General features: G+C 37.0%; 1 protein-coding gene across 1 annotated transcript; it reads right to left on the bottom strand.

The window, feature by feature from the left end:
- Positions 1–260: 260 nt before the first annotated feature.
- On the bottom strand, positions 261–12949 carry ADSSL1 (adenylosuccinate synthase like 1; the record flags this gene model as incomplete). Its single annotated transcript, XM_010286770.1, has 12 exons — positions 261–501; positions 2006–2155; positions 2655–2752; positions 4730–4854; positions 6041–6195; positions 7370–7496; positions 8468–8549; positions 8915–9022; positions 10158–10224; positions 10557–10607; positions 11378–11440; positions 12847–12949. Coding segments are annotated over 12 exons (1182 nt in total), but the record flags the coding sequence as incomplete, so codon positions are not given.
- Between the last annotated feature and the right edge of the window lie 8799 nt (positions 12950–21748).

The following is a 21748-nucleotide window of genomic DNA, read 5'->3' as shown; positions in this document are numbered from 1 at the left end:
GCACAGTATCTGTCTTATTACTGCCAACCCAGATACATAGATATTTTAATTGAAATTGAAGAACAAATCCAAGCTTCACAATTCTAAAGTCACCCAGTAACTACTGGAAAAAGCTTAATACTGGTTTCAGCAAGAAGAAGTAACTCTATATGGATGTAAAATACTTTCAAATAGTAACATAGCTCATTTAAAAAAATATCTTTTCCTTACTTTGTTAAGAATATTTTTTCTGATTTTTTTTGATGATGGCCACCAAATATATTTTACACTGAATTTACTGAGAACTTAAAAGATAAATAAAATGTTACAATACAGAATATATGTTTTGTTTCTATTCAATTCCTAGAAGAACATGATGGTTTTAAATAACATCTCCATTTAAAGACGAAGCAGTAAGGAACAGATGAAACCTAAATTGTGCTTCTCATCACTGAAGTTCTTCATTTGTTTAAAATAGTTGGATCATCGACTCTCTTGATTTTCCAACTCCGACCCATTTAACTAGGGAAGAAAAAACATCTATTAGATCAATTACTGAGAGTAAATATTATGAACAATGAATTGGAATAATTTTCATCTTTTATTACGCTTCACTAAAAACTGGCCAACTTTGTGCTGCAACACAATGCTGGGATGTTTTACTTTCAAAAAATCACTTTGCTCCTGTTGCATTACCAGACTAGAAGTGCAATATACTGAAGTCTGAAAGCATGAAGTAACTATACCATAAACACAAAGCACTGCAGATGGAAGGACTAACAGAAGGTCAAGCATGTTTGTTGCAGGTTTAACTGCTGCTGTCTTGTGTGATAGGATATCTAGCTCAATCCCTGCAGAGAGGAAGCGAGAGCTCTGCCAGACTCTGAAGTTTTCTTGATGTGGACCAAGAGACAATGATGCACACATGCTATAATATTGTTAAACGTAAGGCTGCAATTAAAAACATTATCCAGTGTGAGCAGCCACCCCAAATACTGTACTATAATTGTCCCACTACTATTTTTATTGCCCATGAATACTACAGAACTGACTGTAGGTAGGTCTCCTTTAGCCATCAAACCCACCAAGACACCCTGCCTTCACACTAAGAACCTCAGAAATAAGGTAAGGGGAGCTTTATTTACATATCCCATCACTCACGTCTGTGTCCATGACCACACACAGGCCGTCCACCAAGTTTCAGGCTCTGCTATCATCTGCCATATCTGCTTCCTAATCCATGAACAATGCTGGAACTGCCACAGCTGCAACTAGCTCACACTCCCCAAATGTGACCTTTGAGGTGCTTTATGGAAAACAAAAGCACACATACTAGCTTTCTGAGTTTGCTACTGTGGAAATTCCCTTCCAAACCCCACCATTCATGCCATACCTAGCTCTTGGCACCTCTAGAGCTCTAGCAATTAGATTTGAAAAAAACTGGATGGCTTAAACTTTGGAGATGATCATGTTAAGATTCTTATTTTTCCCAAAGCAGCAAAATTGGTCTAAACAATCTTGTATCCGTTATGCAACGCACATCCTTATATGGGTAAATATGGAAGAAAGGGAAAAGAAAAAAGGGAAGAGAGAAGTCTATGTTCAAACAGGGATGCAGCGCAGGAAGTAAAGTGAAAGGAAGTGATTATTAAAATTAGTAAATTAAAAAGTAAAAATAAATTAGAGAACATTAGCCTAATGATGCACTAAAGCACGGTGCAAAGATCCCAAAGTTTTCACTGACAGAAAGTGGCAGTTTGCCAAGAACGGGACATGTTTACTTTTCCTCTGGTTAAAGCCTTGTCAGCAGCTTGGAGTTCTCTGCAAGAGTACAGACCTGCCTGCAGAACACCACCCTTTGCTGCTTCTGGGCAAGCTGCTATTTACAATCATCAGCCCAACCACAGGTGCCTCTGTTGCCTCCTGCCCAAATCAAGCCACTCCCTGACTAATGAATTGAGCACTTTTACATAGCTGTTCCTGTCTGCTGTGCCATCCTCAAACGCACATCTACAGAAAGATTTACCTGGCACTCCAACATGGTTCTCCACACATCGGATGTAATTCTGGGCCTTGGGTGGGAGGTCCTCCCATTTTCGTGCACCGGTTGTGTCAGTCTTCCACCCAGGCATTGTTTCATACTCTACCTCCACCTTCTGTAGTATCTCCTGATTAGCTGAGGGAGAACAATTTTTATCACAGTTGATTTTAGCTGCTCCACCTTAAAAGAACATACCTGTGGTTCTTGACCAACAAAGACTTTTTGTCAACATTTAAAATCTGATATATGAAAAAACAGTATTTCTACTGGTTGGTTCATTCATTCATTAATTCTTAGTTTAGATTAAGTTCTGTTACTTAGGAAGATAACTGATTTAAGAGGATCCAGGAATCCCTGGTGTTGCCAATAAAAAAATCTAATGGGACAAGACATAAAGCCCTAACACAAGATTTCATTTGCTCTGAGCTTCTTCTCATCATATACAGAGACGCACAGTGAATGGAAAATGCTAATGTACTGATACAGCAGTCTTTATACTGATACTACAGTCCTGCAAATTTCTACAGAAGGTCTAGCGAAAAAGAAATCAAACCTGATTTTAAAAAGCAGTCTTTCCCAACAGGAAAAGACAGACAGGAAAGAGAAAAATGAACACAGATATTTAACAACATACCTGGAAAATATGGAATTCTTTTTCCACCCAATTTGTAAGCAACACCAATTTTAATTTCATCGAGGACATCGAGAATATCCAGTTTTGTTAATGCCAAACTGTGCAGAAAAACATTGGTTAGTCACACACATGATGAATCTCCTCTTTAGTACTTTCTACCTGTCATTTTTTTTTTCCCTTTCTAGTTTTGTATTCACAAATCCATCTGAGGCAACCAGCAAGCAGAAATACACAAATATATTAAACTATGAACACTGTTAAATAAATTCATGTCTCTGGGATGAATATGTGACTGAAAGACACAGTTCTAAACGCTTGGCTGCTCATACAGGTGCACAGTGTTCAGTTCAGTGCATGAAAATGCAAGCTGACTACGTAAAGTGGCACTTACTGGACTTGGTTTGGGTGTGTATGACGGTATGTCACTTTACGTCACTACTAGCGATTATTTCTGTTACTCCTACTGATTCACAACAACTGTAAGACAGATTTATTTGCTAAATCACATGTTTAAAACAGACTTCACAAGCATAATCTGGCTACTAAAATCTCTAAGGATCCCAGCCTGAATTTCAGAGCCCGGGCTGTGCTATCAGGTTTGTCAGTTTAATAAACCTTTTTCATCTTGTGAATGAACCACTGGAACATAAAAACGGAACCTCAAAAAGACACCATAGTATTCACTGATCAGAATAAAACTGCATGTTAAAACTAGTCAAATTCTCCAGAAACAATATGCCAGACATCGCTTGGCAAAAATATGAGTAGCTAAGGATTTACACAGGTATATGCTTAATAGTCCATGCTGTATGTACTCAGTAGGTATAGGATGAATGCAACAATTAAATGAAAAGCCCTTTTGGGAAAGAAGCAGCGTAGAGGTAGTTCTTCAACTGTCTTTAAGTTTTTGTCTCCCCATGGTTTTTAACTCACAGTTACTAGAGATGACATAGTTTTAGTGATAGAAGTGCAGTAATTGTATAGAACTGAAATGGAAGGAAACATAATGCCTTCCTAATACTATTTCCACATAAACTAGAGCTGTGTAAGTTAAAGCAAAATATAAACCCAAGTATAAAAAAATTTTTCAAAAATCTTCTGACAAATTAGTTAACAAAGATCATTGTTCCTTTGTAACATTAGGAGCATAAACAATATTAAGTTAAGTCTCAATTTATAAGGTATTAAAATGCCCAGGGTTATGTGTTTGCATTTATGAACAAGTCTGCCTGAATGCAGGAGTATGTCTACACTTTATATGACAAAACTGTAACAAAACTTTTGCAACTTTTTCTGAAAATACAGATTGGTAATTAGTTATAAATTAATGGCTTGTGATAGTTACTAGCATTTCAGCATTAGACATACGCTAGCTTGATGGCATTATGCTCTTGAACAGTTCCTTTAAACAGCCACTTTTCCTTTAAAATGTCAATTTAATATATATATAGAATTATAAAATAATTTATCAACCAAGTAAGTTGCTCAGTCCCAATAAAAATAAAACTCAGCCCATTAAAAGTAGCATTTATAATACAATATTAGACTACACCTTTGTAAATAAATGAACCTGCCAGGACTGGAATGAAAGCTATACCAGTTGCTGTACACTTTATGTTATCCCACTTATTTCACATAAAGAGGTAGTGGTTCTGAACGATGCAGAATTGGTCCTACAAATATGATCCCCTAGAGTCAACCGAAGCTCAAAACCAGTGGGTTTTAGATCATGACATAAGTCAGCATGAAAGCACTGGATCAAGAACACTAGAGCAAACTGTTAGAAAAGGGATACGCTGATTCAATCTACATTGCCCATCTGATGTAAGCAAGGTGAAAACATGTATGAAAAAAATCACTGCTATAATGTTGTAAATTCACTTGATTTGAAAAAAAAAGGTCAAAAGAATTAGATTATTATTAGCATTAATACAAATTTCAGTTGCCCATTGTGACTTATTTTATTGCTTAAAATGTAACACTTTACTGGACTTATATTAATGTTACCTACATATTTATTCTGCGAAGCACAAAATTATCACTTCCAAATGTAGCGCAAAATCTGTGATGCTTACGCAGTGAATCCGTTGATCATATGAGCATATTTCAAAATGACAAGATCTAACCAGCCACAGCGTCTCTTTCTGCCTGTAGTTACTCCCCATTCGTGGCCACGGGACTGTAAAAGATCTCCAATTTCCTAAAAGAAGACAGAAAGAATGCTGATGGTATTTAAATGAAAAATAGCAGGAAAACAAAATCTAAACAAACATAGATGAATAGCAAGAAAAATACAGTTGTTCAATCCCAAGGCTTTTTTGTAGGAAAAAAAGAATTAAGTTTTATTAGGAGGGGACTTAGGTGGACAGTAAAGCCCCTCGTGCACAGGATTTCTGTATTTCAATCACTAGCACTTCCAAAATACTTCTTTAATATGAGTATTTCATGCTACAAGGAGACATCTTTCTTCCTTCTTCAGCTAGTAGGAAGATTTCCTTGACAATTCATCCCTTTTTAAAATTTTGTATGGGTTTACTTTCTTCATCTGATCTTTTGGCATCTATTGTTTTGGGGGGCAAGACTGTAAATGCCTGGGACAAAATCAATGCTTCTACAATGTCTGGGTCAACAGACTCCTCGACCATGCTTAGGGCTCCTTGGTTCTACCACAGTATGAGACTGCCAACTGTTCCCTTTGGGCTGGCAGCATTTATAATGCGTTAAAAATGAAGAAAGAAACTTTAAGCTCATCATAAAACAAAAGGATATCACCAATTCATTTGAGCCATTAGAGAAAAGATTTTAGTGACTAAATCCTTAAATTAGATTCGGATCTCTGACCTAAGAGATTGCTGTGTGCATAGCTCATAATGAACACCCTGAGCTTTCTAGTTTCTTGATAATGAAAATATAATAGACAGTTTAAAAGAATCAAAATCTTTCCCCTTATTTTCATTGATCAATTTGTGCATGACTGGCTGATGCACACACCACATTTATTTTATAAATGACACAGAACACAGGCTGTTAGGCACGAAAGTTGTGTCTTGTAATTTAAACTTTCCTGCAATGCACTGCCAGTTCCAGTCTAGAACAAACTCTTGCCACTGAAGTGCACCTAACGATATTACACAAAATTACAAAATCTGTTTTCACATCATTCGTTACAACAGAAGTGTGCTCACTGTAATATAACATCATCACATTCATGTTTCTCTCCTCTGAAGAAAAATACCTTAAGTCTACAATGTAATTCTCTCTTCGTGAGTGCAATTGCTTGTCATTATTATTATGGTGCTTATTTATCACTGGTATACCCTTACCACATTCCATTGACCTTATTTTTTGGCAACTGTATATACTGCATTTTGTAACATTAAACCTACATTAATCTGCTCAGTGGGGAAGGCTCCAATTCCCACCCGAGTAGTATACGCCTTCACCACACCATACACATCACCAACATGCTGGGGAGGAACACCAAGCCCGGTGCATACACCACCTACGGTGCAGTTCGATGAAGTCACGAAAGGATACGTGCCTGTCAGAAAAACACAACAGCACAACCCTGTTTCAGCAATGACAAGAAAGAAAGACCAATTCTGCTTTATGAGTTGAAAGGACATTTTCACCTCTGTGTTTGGCTTTAAAGCTAAACTGAAATAGCAGACAAAGAGCAGGGCGAATTCTTCCCATTTTGCTTTCAAAAGAACAAATTATGCTGTTCTTCCCCAAATTGTTTCCTCCTGTAGTGAATAATATGTATTTAGATTTCTGAAGCTCCACAGAAATCCCCCCAAAATGAAGGATTTTTTCCATTCAAATAGCTGACTTATGCTGGCAATTTGTATAAGCCTATTATTAGTCAGCAAGACAAATAAGAAAATATACTACTTTTTTACACTTAAAGAGGTATCAAGCATGTGTGATCTGTCCCAATGCGTAAGCTTTTCTGCATTCATCCTTTGCAACTTTCACTGAGGATCGCCCACAAGGGAGAAATTTAAAAGCATCTCAACGCTACTTCCATTAGGCACTGGATCTATTACAGGATGCTGCTGGCGTGTAAAGCTTTTTTCACTGTCCTGTGTATCACAGAAAGTATTTCTGCAACATCCATGGAGAGCCTGGTGGCAAGGTCACAATCTGCCATGCCCAGTGCTCTACACAAGTCGCTCTGAAAATCTGCAGCAAGTTTTCTAAGCCTTCAGAGCTTATCTCTACACTGTGAATCTGGATTGGAGCATCTCTCCAGTTCTTCCTTTCACCTTCACGGAGACCTAAGCGGTTTAATTAGACTTTTGGTAAGAAAGTAGAGCAGAGATCAACTGAAGAAGCTAGACTTACAGGTTACCTGCACTAGTTTAAACCTCCGTCCACTGCAGAGGAATTATCTCAGCAGCACTGCAGTGAGTGCCTGGAATGTATGGCAATGTACACACACACTTAGAAGTAATAAAGATAGGAATATCTGGAGTGAAATTTCAACTCCATTGGAATAAAATTCAGTAAAAATAAATATTTAAGCCCTAAGCACTTAATCCTGTTAATGATCCAATCTCTGGCTTACTGTGTTTTACCTTTGGGAGATCTGTTCCTATTAAAGGAAAGACTCTTTTGTTTCTCTATTTTCCTGCTTCTTGCAGTTGATATCAACACAAATCAAAATAAAACTAATCTCTTACGAGTTAGATTGAGTTTAGAATTTAACTTACCAAAGTCAATATCAAGTAATGCTGCATTGGCTCCTTCAACAAGAATCTTCTTTGGGGAGCCATGAAGAGCTTCATACATAAAATACACGCCATCTCGAACCATGGGTCTTATTTTTTCAGCATATCCCTGCAAATTTGAGCAGAAATGTCAACTTCCCCAGGCAACAGCTGGAAGCAAGTAACGCTGTGTTCACTTTTGAAACATGGAACATACAGATAATCCTAACATGCCAGCTTCAATAACTGTGTTTCACCTGAAAAATACAACCATTAGCTTATATTCTATTGACAACAAAACAATGTGTTGAACCACTCACATAAGAAAACATAACTTGTTATGGCATTAGAATGCCATCATTTCTGTACTACTTCTATTCACAGAGATGTCGTATACCTACCTCAGTTTGTTGATATAGTCTCTATATAGCGTGTCTATAGTCTAGACACACGGACAGTAGGACTTAGAAATAATGCAAGCTCCAAAACAAAAAAAAAAAATCACTACTTACAAATATTTAAAAAAATACCTGTAAAGGTACGGTGTCAGGTCTGAACAAGTACCAGACAAAACACAGGAAAGGGCAAGAGATTTTTTTTTGCATCTTCTTTGCTTACACATTCAGGAAAGATGTTTTACCAGTGGTTCCTCTGAATTTATTTATAAAAAGACATTTTTCTTGTAATACCAGGATCTTGAAACACAGCTTCCACAAACAATTCTTCAGTAAGCATGGAAGTCTCTCAGACAGACTAGATCAGTCATGGCTGTAGACTGCTAACACCCTGCATTCTCTTGGCTACTTTAATATAACAGGTTTTTTAATGCCAAAAAAGTAAAGAGTTATAGGAGGATTAAATAATCCACAACATTTATTTTAATGCCCACAATAAAAGAACATTCTATTACAAAGCACAGCTACTGTTTATCAAAAGGTTTTATAATAATGAAGATATGTATTTTTCATTTAAATTAATTAGTGTAATAAGTAGTAGTTCTGGTACACTTCATTTTTACTTTTTTAAATTAAAATAAATATTACTGGTTTCTTCTATACTCTCCCTGAAACTGAACAAATATTACAGGTGTTAAATCCTTACCTTTAGCTTTTTCAATTGTCCTTCTATATCTATTTCCAATGTGGGAAACATTGACTTGTATTGTTGTGCCAGATTTTTAAATCTGAAAAATATTGAAATTGTATCTATGAAGAACATCTTTTGAGTTACTGTTCATAGAACCCTTGGCAAGAACTCAGCTTATATTATACACAGTATACACTGAGAGCTATAGGGAGAAAATACCCAGAACTTTGATACCTCAACTAGTGCATTTTGCAATGTACAAAATTACATTTTAAATCATGAGAATCTCTGTGAAGTACAGGAAATACACACACACGCACATTCTTTCCAGTTTTCTTCTCCTTCTAGACAATTTATGTACAAAATTCAGACACATATTTAAAAACATCTCCTTAAAAGCAAAACTGTCAGCCGAAATGTATCACTCCTTAACATAGTATTTAGAAATGAAAATAGTTGTACCTTGAAGAAAATTCATCAAAGTCAGAAAGGAGGTCACAAATTCGAAGGCCTGTTCTTGCAGCTTTGGAAGAATATGTTGGTCCAATTCCCTTCTTTGTTGTGCCAATACTAATTAAAAAGAACCCCCCCCAAAACATGTATAAGTGTATGCAAAAATATGCTTTTTATTAAGTAATTTTGTTAAAGCTCTTCAATATACCACATACTGGGCAGAAGATCTGAGACATAAAAAAAGAATAACGTTCTATAATAATAAATATGTAGGAACTCTCATGCTTCAGTGGATTTGCATAAGTACTGCTAACATTCATGGTATGCAGTAAAGCATTAAGCCTTGAGTCTGGCTGAGACAAGTTTAGTTGAAACGATGTGTGTATATACATATATTATACAGTAATAACGGTTACCATACTATCCTGTGGTAATACTACATTCTTTAACAAAATCAATAGGAAACAAATGTAATTTTCACATTTTCACAGTTGCAGCACTGTCTATAGCTGTAGACTATGGCTTCCTATGGTTTTGGCATTATTCATACTATCTCTGTCCCTATGAACTGTTGCTGCAGCCTTTACCTTGATAAGGATAAAAATAAAACGGTTTCCCTAGCCGCATGCCTATTTTCATGTACATTTTAGAAATGCAGTAATTTTGAGATCTCTGTATGTTAAGTTTGGCTGAAGTTGTCCAATGGGGTCAAAAACTAACAGACCAACAGACAGAAAGATACAGTGTGTTCACATAAACCTTTGTTCTTTCAGAAACCAGAATAATGAAGTATGAACTGTTACATGCTGTGCTAAAGTGTAAGATTAAGATTAAAATAGAAACTAATACCTCCATGAACTATAAGTCAATATACAATAACAGATTACAAGGATGGAACCTAATTGTGCCAACACTTCAGACCTGATTCAAAAGAGCATCACTAGTCTGGTATCAGCTGGATTGGAAATATGATTTTAATGGAAATTAGTTTTGAGGATTTGGTAGGAATTTCAAAATGTCTCTATACATTGCAGAGAACTGGAAAACAGAAATATGTAAGAATTCATATCCTGTCTTTTCGTTAATACCTCAGAGTTTGTTCACTAACATAGGCAGGAACAGAACAGAGTCACAGTATTAGTAACATCAGCAAGGCTCTGTAGAGATACAATGCATTTCTGTTTCCCAAAATTACACCAATTTTTCAAATTTGCATAATTATTAATGAAATGAAGGTGCTGAAAATATTTACTTTTTTCCTTCTTGTGCTTGCCGTTGCACTTCCTGGAGCCCATCTACTGCCTGGTGAAAGTCAAACACTGCAATGGAAAATTGAATGGACATAGGAGAAAAACATTCTTTAAATCACAGACATGTGATATAATTTCAAGACAAAGTTCCTTTGTTATCATTGATAGTGCACAGGCCTCCTCATGTGAAAACAGAGTGAGTATTCCTTGAACACTGTGAAAACATGTAAAACATCACTCTTTAGTGGATACAAATTCCATTATTATGGTTCACATACACAACATATAAAGAAGCCACATTAGATCAAAATATGTGACTGCTCTGTGGAGTAATAATGTAGTTTAGCACCATGGGCTAAGCAATCATTTGTGAGTTTTTCCCCCCTTCAATTATCACTTACCTATATGTGCTCTGTCTGATATAATCAGTCTTTTCTCCCAATCTTTTAAACCTGTCAGAAGATGAAAAGCAACACTTCAGTTGCGCTGACTGGTCAAACTTTGAGATTTGCTTTTAGTTTTTCTATGTCTGTCTTCTAGTTATGTATCTTTTTGTTAAGAAGACTGTAGACAAAATGGATAAAACATAAGTGAATAGCAAATATCAGCAATGTTTTTGGTAAAAATCTGTTCTCATTTTTCATTTTTTCAGCTTTCTCATTTTGGTATGGACAAAGATACTTCTTAATGTCAGAATGCTGTGGCTGACACGCAATTCTTATTTTAAGGAAAGATTCTTGTTTAACTCGCTCTACGATAAATCACTTAAAATCTATTTGTGCCTCAGAAAATAGAGAATTTATATATGCAGAATCAGAAAACAATTTAAGATGTAAGTGACCTTAGAAGGTCATCTGGTCCAAAGCATCGCTCAAAGCAGAACCATCTGAGCTTATACTTGGGCACAGAAATGGGGACACAAAAACTCTGGGTTAATTCATCTCAGTTTGAGGTTAAAGGGAGCTTTACCACACACTTTAGGATTTTATTTTCTAATGTGATATCAAATGGCATAGAACTCCATGAAAACCCACGAAAAGACTGCTTTAGAAAATCTGCCTGGAGACTATAACACCATTCAACATTTTAAACACTGTTTTCCTCATTATTTAAAATCCAGAATGTTATTGCACCGATTATTTATGGTCAGAAACAAAGGCTTAAAAACCCCCTCAACCTGGCTGCCAACATAAAGAAAGGTTAAAAATTACTTGATACAAACCTTTCTTTTCATTCTTTTCAGCTTCTTCAAACAGGCCTGGTAAATGTATAACCACTCCATTACCTTTGGGAACATAAATGATTTATTTTAAAGCACGAAATAGAACACTAATAGGATGCAAGGCATGTAAACACTTGCTGTCTGAAATTTTATTTAAAAAGTGAGACTAAGTTTCTCACATTTCTCACAAAGTGATTTTGAGAACTTCTTGAATAAATCCTCATTTGGGGTAAGCAGCCACAAGTCTGTTAAAATCAGAAAAAACAGAGCTTGCTTGTTTCAGATGTAAATACCAAGCCTGCTCTGAAGCCAGCTGAGGCAAGCGGATTCTTGTCTTTGTACCACAACTTCAGCCTCAGTTGTTCACTGGTAAAAGCTCAAAAAAATCCATGGCTTACAACACTGACAAAACAGTATTTAAATTTTCTTCAATATTGTATTTGTTTCAAATTCAGCTCAAGCTATGCTGTAACACACTAGCAATGCCTTCTCCCTGCTTTTGAGCTACAATATAAAATCCACAAGCAATACAGAGCATTACTGATGAGACGTGGAGGATTAGTGATGTTGTGGGCTGGAAACAGCCACTGCTTCCTTCTTGGGAACATCAGAAATATCTGCAAGAGTCTGTCTCAGCCTAAATCTAGGATAACTTAAGTCTTTACTATCTGACAAGGGAGTAAGTTGGAAATCAAGACAATATACCACATTTAGCAGAGAGAAAAAATGTTTCATGTATTTCAATCATCCATTTGGAGATTATCAAATGGAACAAAATTGAAACTCCATGACTCACTAAAACTTACACTCATTCCTTGCACATTCTGTATACATTTTTTTTCTGTCAGAAAGAATCATAATTTTGGACAAGTAAAAGGTTTAAATTTTCCTATCACTTAAATATGAGTTTAATGTCCAGTAAGCAACGCAAACTTTTTTATTATGACATCTGCATCGAGTACCTTTACAGTGAAATACATCACCTGAAAAGGCTGGTAATGCAAACAAAAGGAGACTGAATGATAACTATCCAAGCAGAGACCTGTATCCTGGGGCCTATTTCTGGAAAGTCAGTAAAGAGATGCCAGGGATAAATTATATTATTGATTTAGCTTAAGTGCTGGGTTTTGTGTCCTCAAAACATAGCATATATATTTCTGACAGTATAAAAGGAATGTGCAAGTAAGAGGATGGGATCCAAACTTGTACCATAAAGTCTAAGAAAGAGCAACATGATAGAAAGAGAGGGTTCTTACTTTCAGGTTTCCAGTAGCAGAAACTAAACTGACACTGAAAGTAGAATAACTCTTCATGTTAAAGCTGCAGTGAAATAAAAGTCAGACAGCTGAAGCTAAAGCAAATCCGACTGACAGTCACCCATGTTTTAATTTGCTTGCTGCTATAAAATATGGTTGCAGCTACCCACCATGAACTGTTATTTTATTTAACAAGTTCCAAAATTGTCTTACCAATGAAAGAAATTGCCTTTGGATTAATGATACCACTAGGAAACAGGTGAAAATCATATTCTTTCCCATCAACGACCACAGTATGGCCCGCATTATTCCCACCCTGCAACAGAAAGAAACACCTGAAGATTAATGGTCTTATACCACCACTCTCAACTCTCTGCAATTTGAGAAGATCATCTTTTTTATTTATACATTCATGTCTTAGATCACTGCTTTCTCCACCTTATAGTTTCTTGAGGTGCTGTAGTATCGCAAAAAGGACTCAGACAGAACAATTAAGGGGCTGCAGAATTTCAGCGGGACCATGTAGAGTTACAAAGCACTCATGGAGTCAAGGCAGGATTGGGGCAGAGCAAGCGTAAATGCAGGAGTGGTGGTAGAAGCTAGAAGAGAACTGAAGCTTTCTGGAACAAAACTGGATTGAACTACCACCCGCATCCTTTTTGCATCTTCTGTGCATGGTCATTTCTTTGGGTTTAAGCCTACAATGCCCAATATTCCCTTTTGAATAGAAGCTCTTCCTGCCTGGCCACCCACCAACAGCTACTGCTTCTCTAGGTGTTCAAGATGGAAGGTCTGTATGAAGTTGGGGGATGTGTAGTCTTTGCAGCTCCACAGAATCTCCCTGTCAAGGGATGATCTTCCCAATTAACACTACCACCACTTTATGGAGTCTGCTACAATTCATATCTTATAATATGATCACTTACCAGATCTGAGAATGGGAGCTGGTACTTTCCAAAATAAACTGATTTTTCACAAATGGTTTTAACAAGCAATGATGAGACAACACACAAACTTGGGAAGAGGCAAGTAAACCAAGGTCATGAGTTGATATGAACAGAAACAGTAAAGAGTTTTAAAAATTAAAGGTCCAGTTTTCTCAACAAGCTTAATGTTTGTTGCTGTTCTGTCCTATCTAACTTTTTCTCCTGACTGCTTGTCTGCTCTGGTGCTACAGGCCTTCCATTTTCCAAAATGATTACAAATCTTCCTGGATATGATAGGAGGTCTGAATGATGTAGAGGGTTAAGGTTAAATGTAAGGGTAAGGTTAAAGGTACCGAAGGATCTAGCAGGCTAATAAATCATGCAGGAGACCCCCTTACATCACACTGAAGAGGTTGGAGACTGGATGGATTACATCCATGTCTAGAATGAGGGCATCTACTGGAAGGAGAACTGAGACTGTCACTGGTAATTTGCAAATAATGAAGACTGTTGGCTGAATGAGTGGAGTTGTTCTATGAAAACTCTGAGAAAGGACAGTCATTTATAAAAATTAATAATATAAACACGTTCTTCCAGAGTTTCATTTCATTTACTCATTCGCCCATTTGTTTGCATGTAATATAACAGAAAATGGCAATCGACATTCCTTTCTAAATGTGGACATATGCTGAAACACAACATTAAGAAAATAAAAGCTACGGGTCAATTTTTTTTAAGCAGTGGGATGGAGGAAAACATTAAGAAATATGCCTTTACATATGACGAAAGTAATTATCATGTTTTGAAAGACACGAGCTCAGCGAAGTTTAAACAGATAGCCTGCTAAGGGAGAGCCAAGTAAGAGTTGTAACAGAAAAACTGGTGCACGCACAAACATAATTTGATTTAGCAAACTGCTGGGTAGCTCATCCTTGGGCTGGGAAAGACTCCCAAGTGTCTGGCTAACGCAGAGTTATAACTTGTCTGGGGAATCCTGAAGAAAGCAGAACTGTCCTGGGTATTTAGGTTGCCTCCCAGACTCCCAACAAGCCAGTTGTAGGAACCTGGATCTAGTTAAAGGTACCAAAGGATCTAGGAGGCTAATCATGCAGGAGAGCCCCTTACAACATATTTAAGAGGTCGGAGACTGGATGGATTACACTGGTTGAAACACTCATTTATTTCATTATAGCGGTATCAGGCTTGAGAAAGAGGCTAGTAACTGCCGAGGCACTGTTGTGGTTTAACCCCAGCCGACAACTAAGCACCACACAGCCGCTCGCTCACTCCTATACCCCCTCAGTGGGATGGGGAGGAGAAAGTTAAAAAAACAAAAGTTAAAACTCATGGGTTGAGATAAAGACAGTTTAATAGGACAGCAAGGAAGAGGAAATAGTAATAATGATAAAAGAATATACAAAATAAGTAACCCACAATACAATTGCTCACCACCTGATGCCCAGCCAGTTCCTGAGCTGTGGTGCCCTTGGCCAACTTCCCCCAGTTTATATACTGAGCATGATGTCATATGGTATGGAATATCCCTTTGGCCAGCCTGGGTCAGCTGTCCTGGCTGTGCCCCTTCCCGGCTTCTCGCTGGCAGGGCACGAGAAGCTGAAGAGTCCTTGACCAGTGTGAGCACTACTTAGCAACAACAAAAACATCGGTGTGTTATCAACATCATTCTCATACTAAATGCAAAACACAGCACTATACCAGCTACTAGGAAGAAAATTAACTCTACCCCAGCTGAAACCAGGACAGACAATCAGCTTTCCTTTTCTGCTTGCCTATAGTATATGGCAAGAGGGAAACTTTAAAAGAACGAACTCCATCATTTAACACTGATTTAATCTCTACTACAAAGAACAACTTTTCACGCTTCCATAGAAAATAGGGAACCAGGCTCCTTCAAAAGTATCTGTTGTCACTAATTTATATTCACTAAGTTATATTCTGCTTTTCTTAACCAACATGAATATGAACAAATGAAATCAGGCTTGACGACTCACAGCACTCTTAAATTGTAGTCAGAAGTTTTTTCTTGGATCCTAATATTTTAGAAGGTGGGATATATCAGCATGAGAATCTTTATAAAAAGATAGTTTATGATTTTGGAAATTTTCCTGAACTACTGATACCCAGACAAATGCTGTTTCTTTCTTCAGCAAATGCTTAAAAAGGGACATGAATCAACCAGGTATGAAAGCTGCCATACATTAAAGAAAAGCTGAAGCACAGAAATATCAGCAGATATGATACATCCTTTAATTGTCAAAATCTCTGAATCCACTTTCAGTCCCTCTGGACAGAGAATATAAACCAAGAATTCAGTGACAGACCTTATAAAACAGCATTTCTCTAATCTAAAGCTAGTATTGACAGCTCTAGAACTGGTTTTGTGCACTGCTCATGTTGTTCTGCATTTCCTAAACAAGTGTCTTCTGAGTATATTTTTACAGCTCAATTAATTACATTTTTACAAATATAAATAAAGCAGTAGCAGAGCATTGAATTGCCTGACAGACATGATCTAACTTGCAAAACATACTGCTGGTCTGATGAGATACCTTCTATTCATTATCTGGTCATCTTAAGTAATTTCTCATGTTCAGTTTCATAGATACTCTAACTGCATATTGGCTGCCTAATAGCTCAGATATTAAAGACATCTACTCCTTTTCTTGATTTTACTTGAGTTCTAAAGAGTCAATATAGGGTCTATATGAGCCATTTCTTTTGCTAATGAAGTATAAGGGGAACCTAAAAGCTTGTATGGGCTTAATCTGAAGACTACATGATTGAAGGTGCAGAGAACCACCTGGTACACTGCAACTATGTAAGCTCCCTTCTTTTCCTCAAATGTTATTCAATTAAAGTGGTGTCAACACTAACACACCTAGTGACAGTATTCTCTGGACCCTCAGGGTGCTTCCACTTGGACCAAGAAACCTTTGGTTTCTCTGCTTGGCTCTTGCTTCAAAAGCAGCTCTGCATAATGAGCTTCCATTCAATATCCAGACCCAGCTCACAGAATCTCTGCTGTGCACCACTGATGTCACCTGAATTTTATTCATCTTTCATCATTTGCACTTTCCTAGGTCTCTATAGCTGGTGCCTGCCTTCTTTTGTGGTTCTTCAAAAACTTCTCTAATTAAGGGAGTGTTAAGGCAACAACTTGGGACAGATTAATCACCATCTGTATCATCTGTATTGCAAAATGACGGTATGACCAGAAATAACAATTAGCATTCATTTCCAAAATATGGGAAGCCTGGGCATTCCCATTAAACCACTGGCATGGGAAGTTCTGTTGGGAAGAGGGAACCATGGGGTGAGCTGCTGAAGCTCCAGAAGGCCAAGAGTGTAACTGAGATGACAGCAGTGTCTTCAACATTAGCATTCACTTCAACCTGAAATCTTCCTTACTGCTCCTGCAGTGATTCCAACATGTTCAGTAGCACTTGTGTCCCTTCTGTTAAGCCACTTAAATCTCCAGTGACTCTATTAAAACTGTACCAAATGCAGGAAACCCACCAGGCGCAGGTGATTGGGGCTATCAATTACAGCAAACTGCAGCAAGGAAGTGGGACTTGAGAACTAGAAAGTATTAAGCATGCCAAAGACAACAACATCAGTATCTTACTATAGTAATAAAAAGACCTAAATATCATTGAGGAAGCTCATCTCCAAAGAGCACACAAAAATCCTTCCTTTGAGACACTGCCTAGATAGAGCAATACTTTTTGACTGCGCAGCCACAGCTGTTGTTCTTTGTATTAGCTATATTGAAGTTTTAGGACAGATAAAAGCTTGTTTCTAACAGTATTTGGTAGGTGTTACAAATTCCTCACATTTAAATCAGGCACCTAAGAAAAAACAACTTTCACTGTAGTCATTCCTAGCATGCAGTGAAAAATTAGTATTCAGCCTTTTGAAAGTACCTACATTGCTTAACAAATCTGTTTTTATTAACTTTGAAAGCGCTAGAAGGTGAGGCTCCATTAACAACATCAAATAGGTATATTTCAATATATCTTGCCTAAGGAATGCTCTTTTACTTTGTGGTACTGCAAGTTATGCCTCCTTTCTTCTAAAATCTAGCAGACCACCAGCAATGTGGTTTAAATTCAACAAACTAAAATGCCTGTCATTCCAGGCTGGAAAACAGACTTTAAGTTAATGGAAACAGTTGCAACATGTTGTTTTCAAGAGTTAAAAAGCAAACATGCCAGGCATTATTTTCAGAGCAGAGTAATCCTTTATGGTGAGGTTTGGGTATTTTTAAAAAAATGTTTAAGTTGGACTCAAATAAAAATGGGATTTTTTTCTGGATGATTTTAATCTATGTCTTCAGACTTCTAATAAATCAAAGTGTAAAGCTACATGTTGTCCCAGTACCAGAAGGAGCTACAGGAACTTAAGCTGTATCTTAAAACATCTGAATGTTCTTTTCAAGTACTTTATTAAAAAATAAAATATTTTTCCAAGGTTTTTATGTGCTGACCTATTTGTGATATTGGATTCTAGTACTGATGTACTTCAATTACTGTTCTGTAGTATGTGAACATAAGCATTGCATCAATACACTAAATTGAGACGCTATTCCATATTATCAGTGTTAACAACTGTATGCTTGTAAAAATACTATCTTTCAAGGAATTAATAATTACTATGAACAGCTGGCAGAGGAGAACAGTCTTTATCTTGTTAGTAGAACTTACAAAATAATCAAGACACAAATCCACTTTCTAAAGCACTCAGACATCTCAAGGCTGATGTTTTGTTCTGTGGAGGGTTTTTGGGGTTTTTTTTTGCGTGTTTGTTTGTTTGTTTTTAAATCCTCTCTTCTGTTCTCTGCAGCGGAAATATCCCAAAGTAGCAACAGAATTTCTATTCAGAGCAGCAGTGAGGCTGTTCAGGAACAACTGTTTCAGCTGCAGCAGGAACTCTTCCTCCCAGTGAGCCTTATGATACATATTTGAATAGGAATTAAATGTGTCCTGATGCTCAGATATGTTTGTTTGCTCTCGCCAGCCAGGTCATGTGCAGGAGATGGCATTCTGCATACGTGGGAGGAGTGTTTCCAGACGCTCTGCTGGTTTCCACTGGGTAGCACATCTTTCCTTTGCTCAGTGCTTCCCACAATGCCCAAACATAACTTAATAAACTAGACTGATACGAAGAATCACCAGAGCACATATAAAATGCCTTAAAACCAGATAAGTTTCAAATCTTAACTAGAGGATGAAACAGGTATGTTTCTGATGAATCCCACGGTGACCAGTTCTCATTCTCTTAGAGTTAGCAATGTTAATCAATGCAATGGGGGAAAAAATAGAAACTCGTTATTGAAGATCTGCAGCTGACACCACTGTGGTTTGAGTGGTGCACCAGCAGTACGCAGCAGTCCAAGCTCCTTAGCCAACTGGTATAAGCACTGAAAGTACAAAATGTCACGACCAGCTTTAGAAAAAAATGATATAGAAACAAAAAGTTGGCCAAACTTTGGATGGGAGTTATCTATGCTAGGATGCATGTGGAGATGTCTGAACACAGTTTCAGTACTGGCTGATATGCCTGAGGCAAACCTCGCACGTATAAATGGGAATATCAAGTAGGAGTAGAGGGATTGTATTACCTCTCCCTTTGCAGTGGTGCAACTGCTACTGGAATACTGTGTCCTTGGTACTCGGACAAGATTACATGATCCCCTTTGGCATTATAATCTATGCATTTATAATCTATGAATTGGATTGCCAGCTACAAACCAGTAGTTTGGGAAGTCTGCATCTGAAAACAAATGCTGTGATTCCTGATCATCTCTTTTCATTGTATGTGTCCCAGGTCTATTGATTCCAACCACTGATGAAGCAAAACATTTTCTAACATTTAATTGCATCTGCAGACCAAATACTTCTCATACTACAAAACAGACTATTAAATACTTCCATTTTCTTATCTGGATTGAGCAATTTTCTTCCATTTATAGCATTTCATATGTAATTCTGAATAAATGAGAAGGAGGATTGTTACGTAAATTGTTTCTTCTTTCTCTTTACAATTTAATTAACGATGGTTATTTCTAACTTACATTAGCAAGTGCCTGGAACTAACTTGAGTTAAGTGTAGCTGAAGTGTTACCAGTATAATTGACTTTTACTAGAATGTTATAATAATGTAAATCCATTGCCTTTCATGTTTGTTTTTTTTTTTAAACCAGTGATGTAAATCAAGAGAAAAGTGCAAGACAGACAAATGCAGTGCATTAAGTGCTTTGAACAGTCAGACCCTTAGACACAGTGTCACAAAATCACCTCTGTGAAAGCTTCTGTCAGATGACTGGAAGTGCTCTGCATTCCAGTTGGGAGGCTGGGGTCATAGGTTCTTGTTACAGTTTCCTTTACTGCAGTTTTTTTCTTGCTAATTTTTCCAGTTAAACTATGGCCGGACAGCCTCTAATCCCAACTCAGTTCCAAGAAGCGGATCGTAACTTTTTTTTCTTTTCCCCTAACCCAAGTCATTGGAAAGAGATGGGTTAGGGAATAATCTGAAGTAGACCAGAAGAACTGAGGGACCAGTGATTTTTTAAAACTATGGTGCTGACAAGGAGCTGGAGTGAGTTGCAAGTATTCACCCCTTGACACCAACCCTCATCAGCCAGATCTAGTTTGCCTTGCTCTTCTTCCCAAATACATGTGCAGTAACAGTTTCAAGAACAACTCTGCACAGAACTGCTATGTCCGATTCCTGTATCTGTTCAAGTGTGTTCCTGCTGTGTCCCTTCTCACTGTCTCATAAAGAGATTGCACCTTCCTAACTACAATAGTGATCTCTTCAGAAACTCCTGAATTCCCACAAAAGATGACCTTGTAAAGCCTAATGAGATTATTAGCATGATTATAGACACAAATGCTCTTGAGAACTGAGAAAAATTTTTGGCCTTTTAAAGAAATATATAAAATATTTCTAATGCAAATATATAAAATGGAAGCTCACATCTTATTCTGCACTAATGATATAGTATTCTTCCCTTACCAGAAATTAAGGGAGACCCTAACTTATACGGAGACCTTGGTCCTAAATATCTGAAAAAGGCAACTGGAAAAGCCAGGTCTAATTCAAATACATTTTTAAACAGCAATGTAGACAAACTAGACACTTTTAAACTCTAGTTATTTTCTCTCTCAATAGAGAATTGAATTTAAAGTTTTGTCAAACGACATAAAAACAATCTACTATGACAGATCACTACAACAAAACACACACTTAACTCCAGCAGAAGATGTAAAAAAAAAAAATGCACGGTATATTTATAGAAAATGCTATAGTGGAAAAAGCATTCTGACTAATGTTAGCAGAATCCTAAAATAAAGGAAATCAAACATGAAAAACCTCGACACGACTGCTGATCTTTAGTCCTATCTTCTGAAGAAGTGTAGTCATGTCCCTGTGGGAAATACAATCCAAGGATATGAACATAACTTTTCTTATAATCTGTAAACAAGTTAACAACAGCTAGTGAGTTACAACACGAATGAAATAGAACAGATGTCATTTCAGTTTAACTTTCAGCTGCTTTCTTCTGATGCTTGTAGAGGAAAATAAATTTATCAGGCTTTATAAAGGGGACTGCAAATTAAGCTTGCTTTCTTATGGAGATCTGGAAACTTTAAACCTGACCTTCTCATACAGTATTTATAATCCTGGTGGTCCTGAAATGATCTCGCTGATGCCCAAAGGAGGGGCTAGTTTAAAATAGCAACATTACCATGTTGTTCTAAGCCTAAAATGATACAGGATAGCATGCAAGTATGTATAAGCAAAATGAAAAATAAAATTTAGATAAAATACCTTCTAAGTGACAGAGGGCTACAAAAAAAGTTTCAACTTTTAAAGGGTGGACTTCTTCATTGCAGCTAAGGAAATCACTCGCAATTAATGTATCCTCTCCTGTGTTGAATAGCAAAATAAAACCTACTTCCTTTTTTGCAGGCAATCTTGCAAAAAATTACTTCAAAATATGCCTGTATGAAGGTACACATATGTGCAAATGGGATTATCAGCCTTCCCAAATATCAGAGAAATCAAAAACAGTCCTGCAGTCACTGCACAGTCATAACTCCAAGGTCATCAATCTCTTCACTGAAGAGATTCACTAAATCATTAGGAGATTAAAGTCTTCACAT

Source organism: Phaethon lepturus, unplaced genomic scaffold (assembly GCF_000687285.1).
Source record: "Phaethon lepturus isolate BGI_N335 unplaced genomic scaffold, ASM68728v1 scaffold11075, whole genome shotgun sequence".
NCBI lineage: Eukaryota > Metazoa > Chordata > Aves > Phaethontiformes > Phaethontidae > Phaethon > Phaethon lepturus.
Note: the sequence above shows the minus strand (reverse complement) of the source record. Positions and strands in the feature narration are given on the sequence as shown.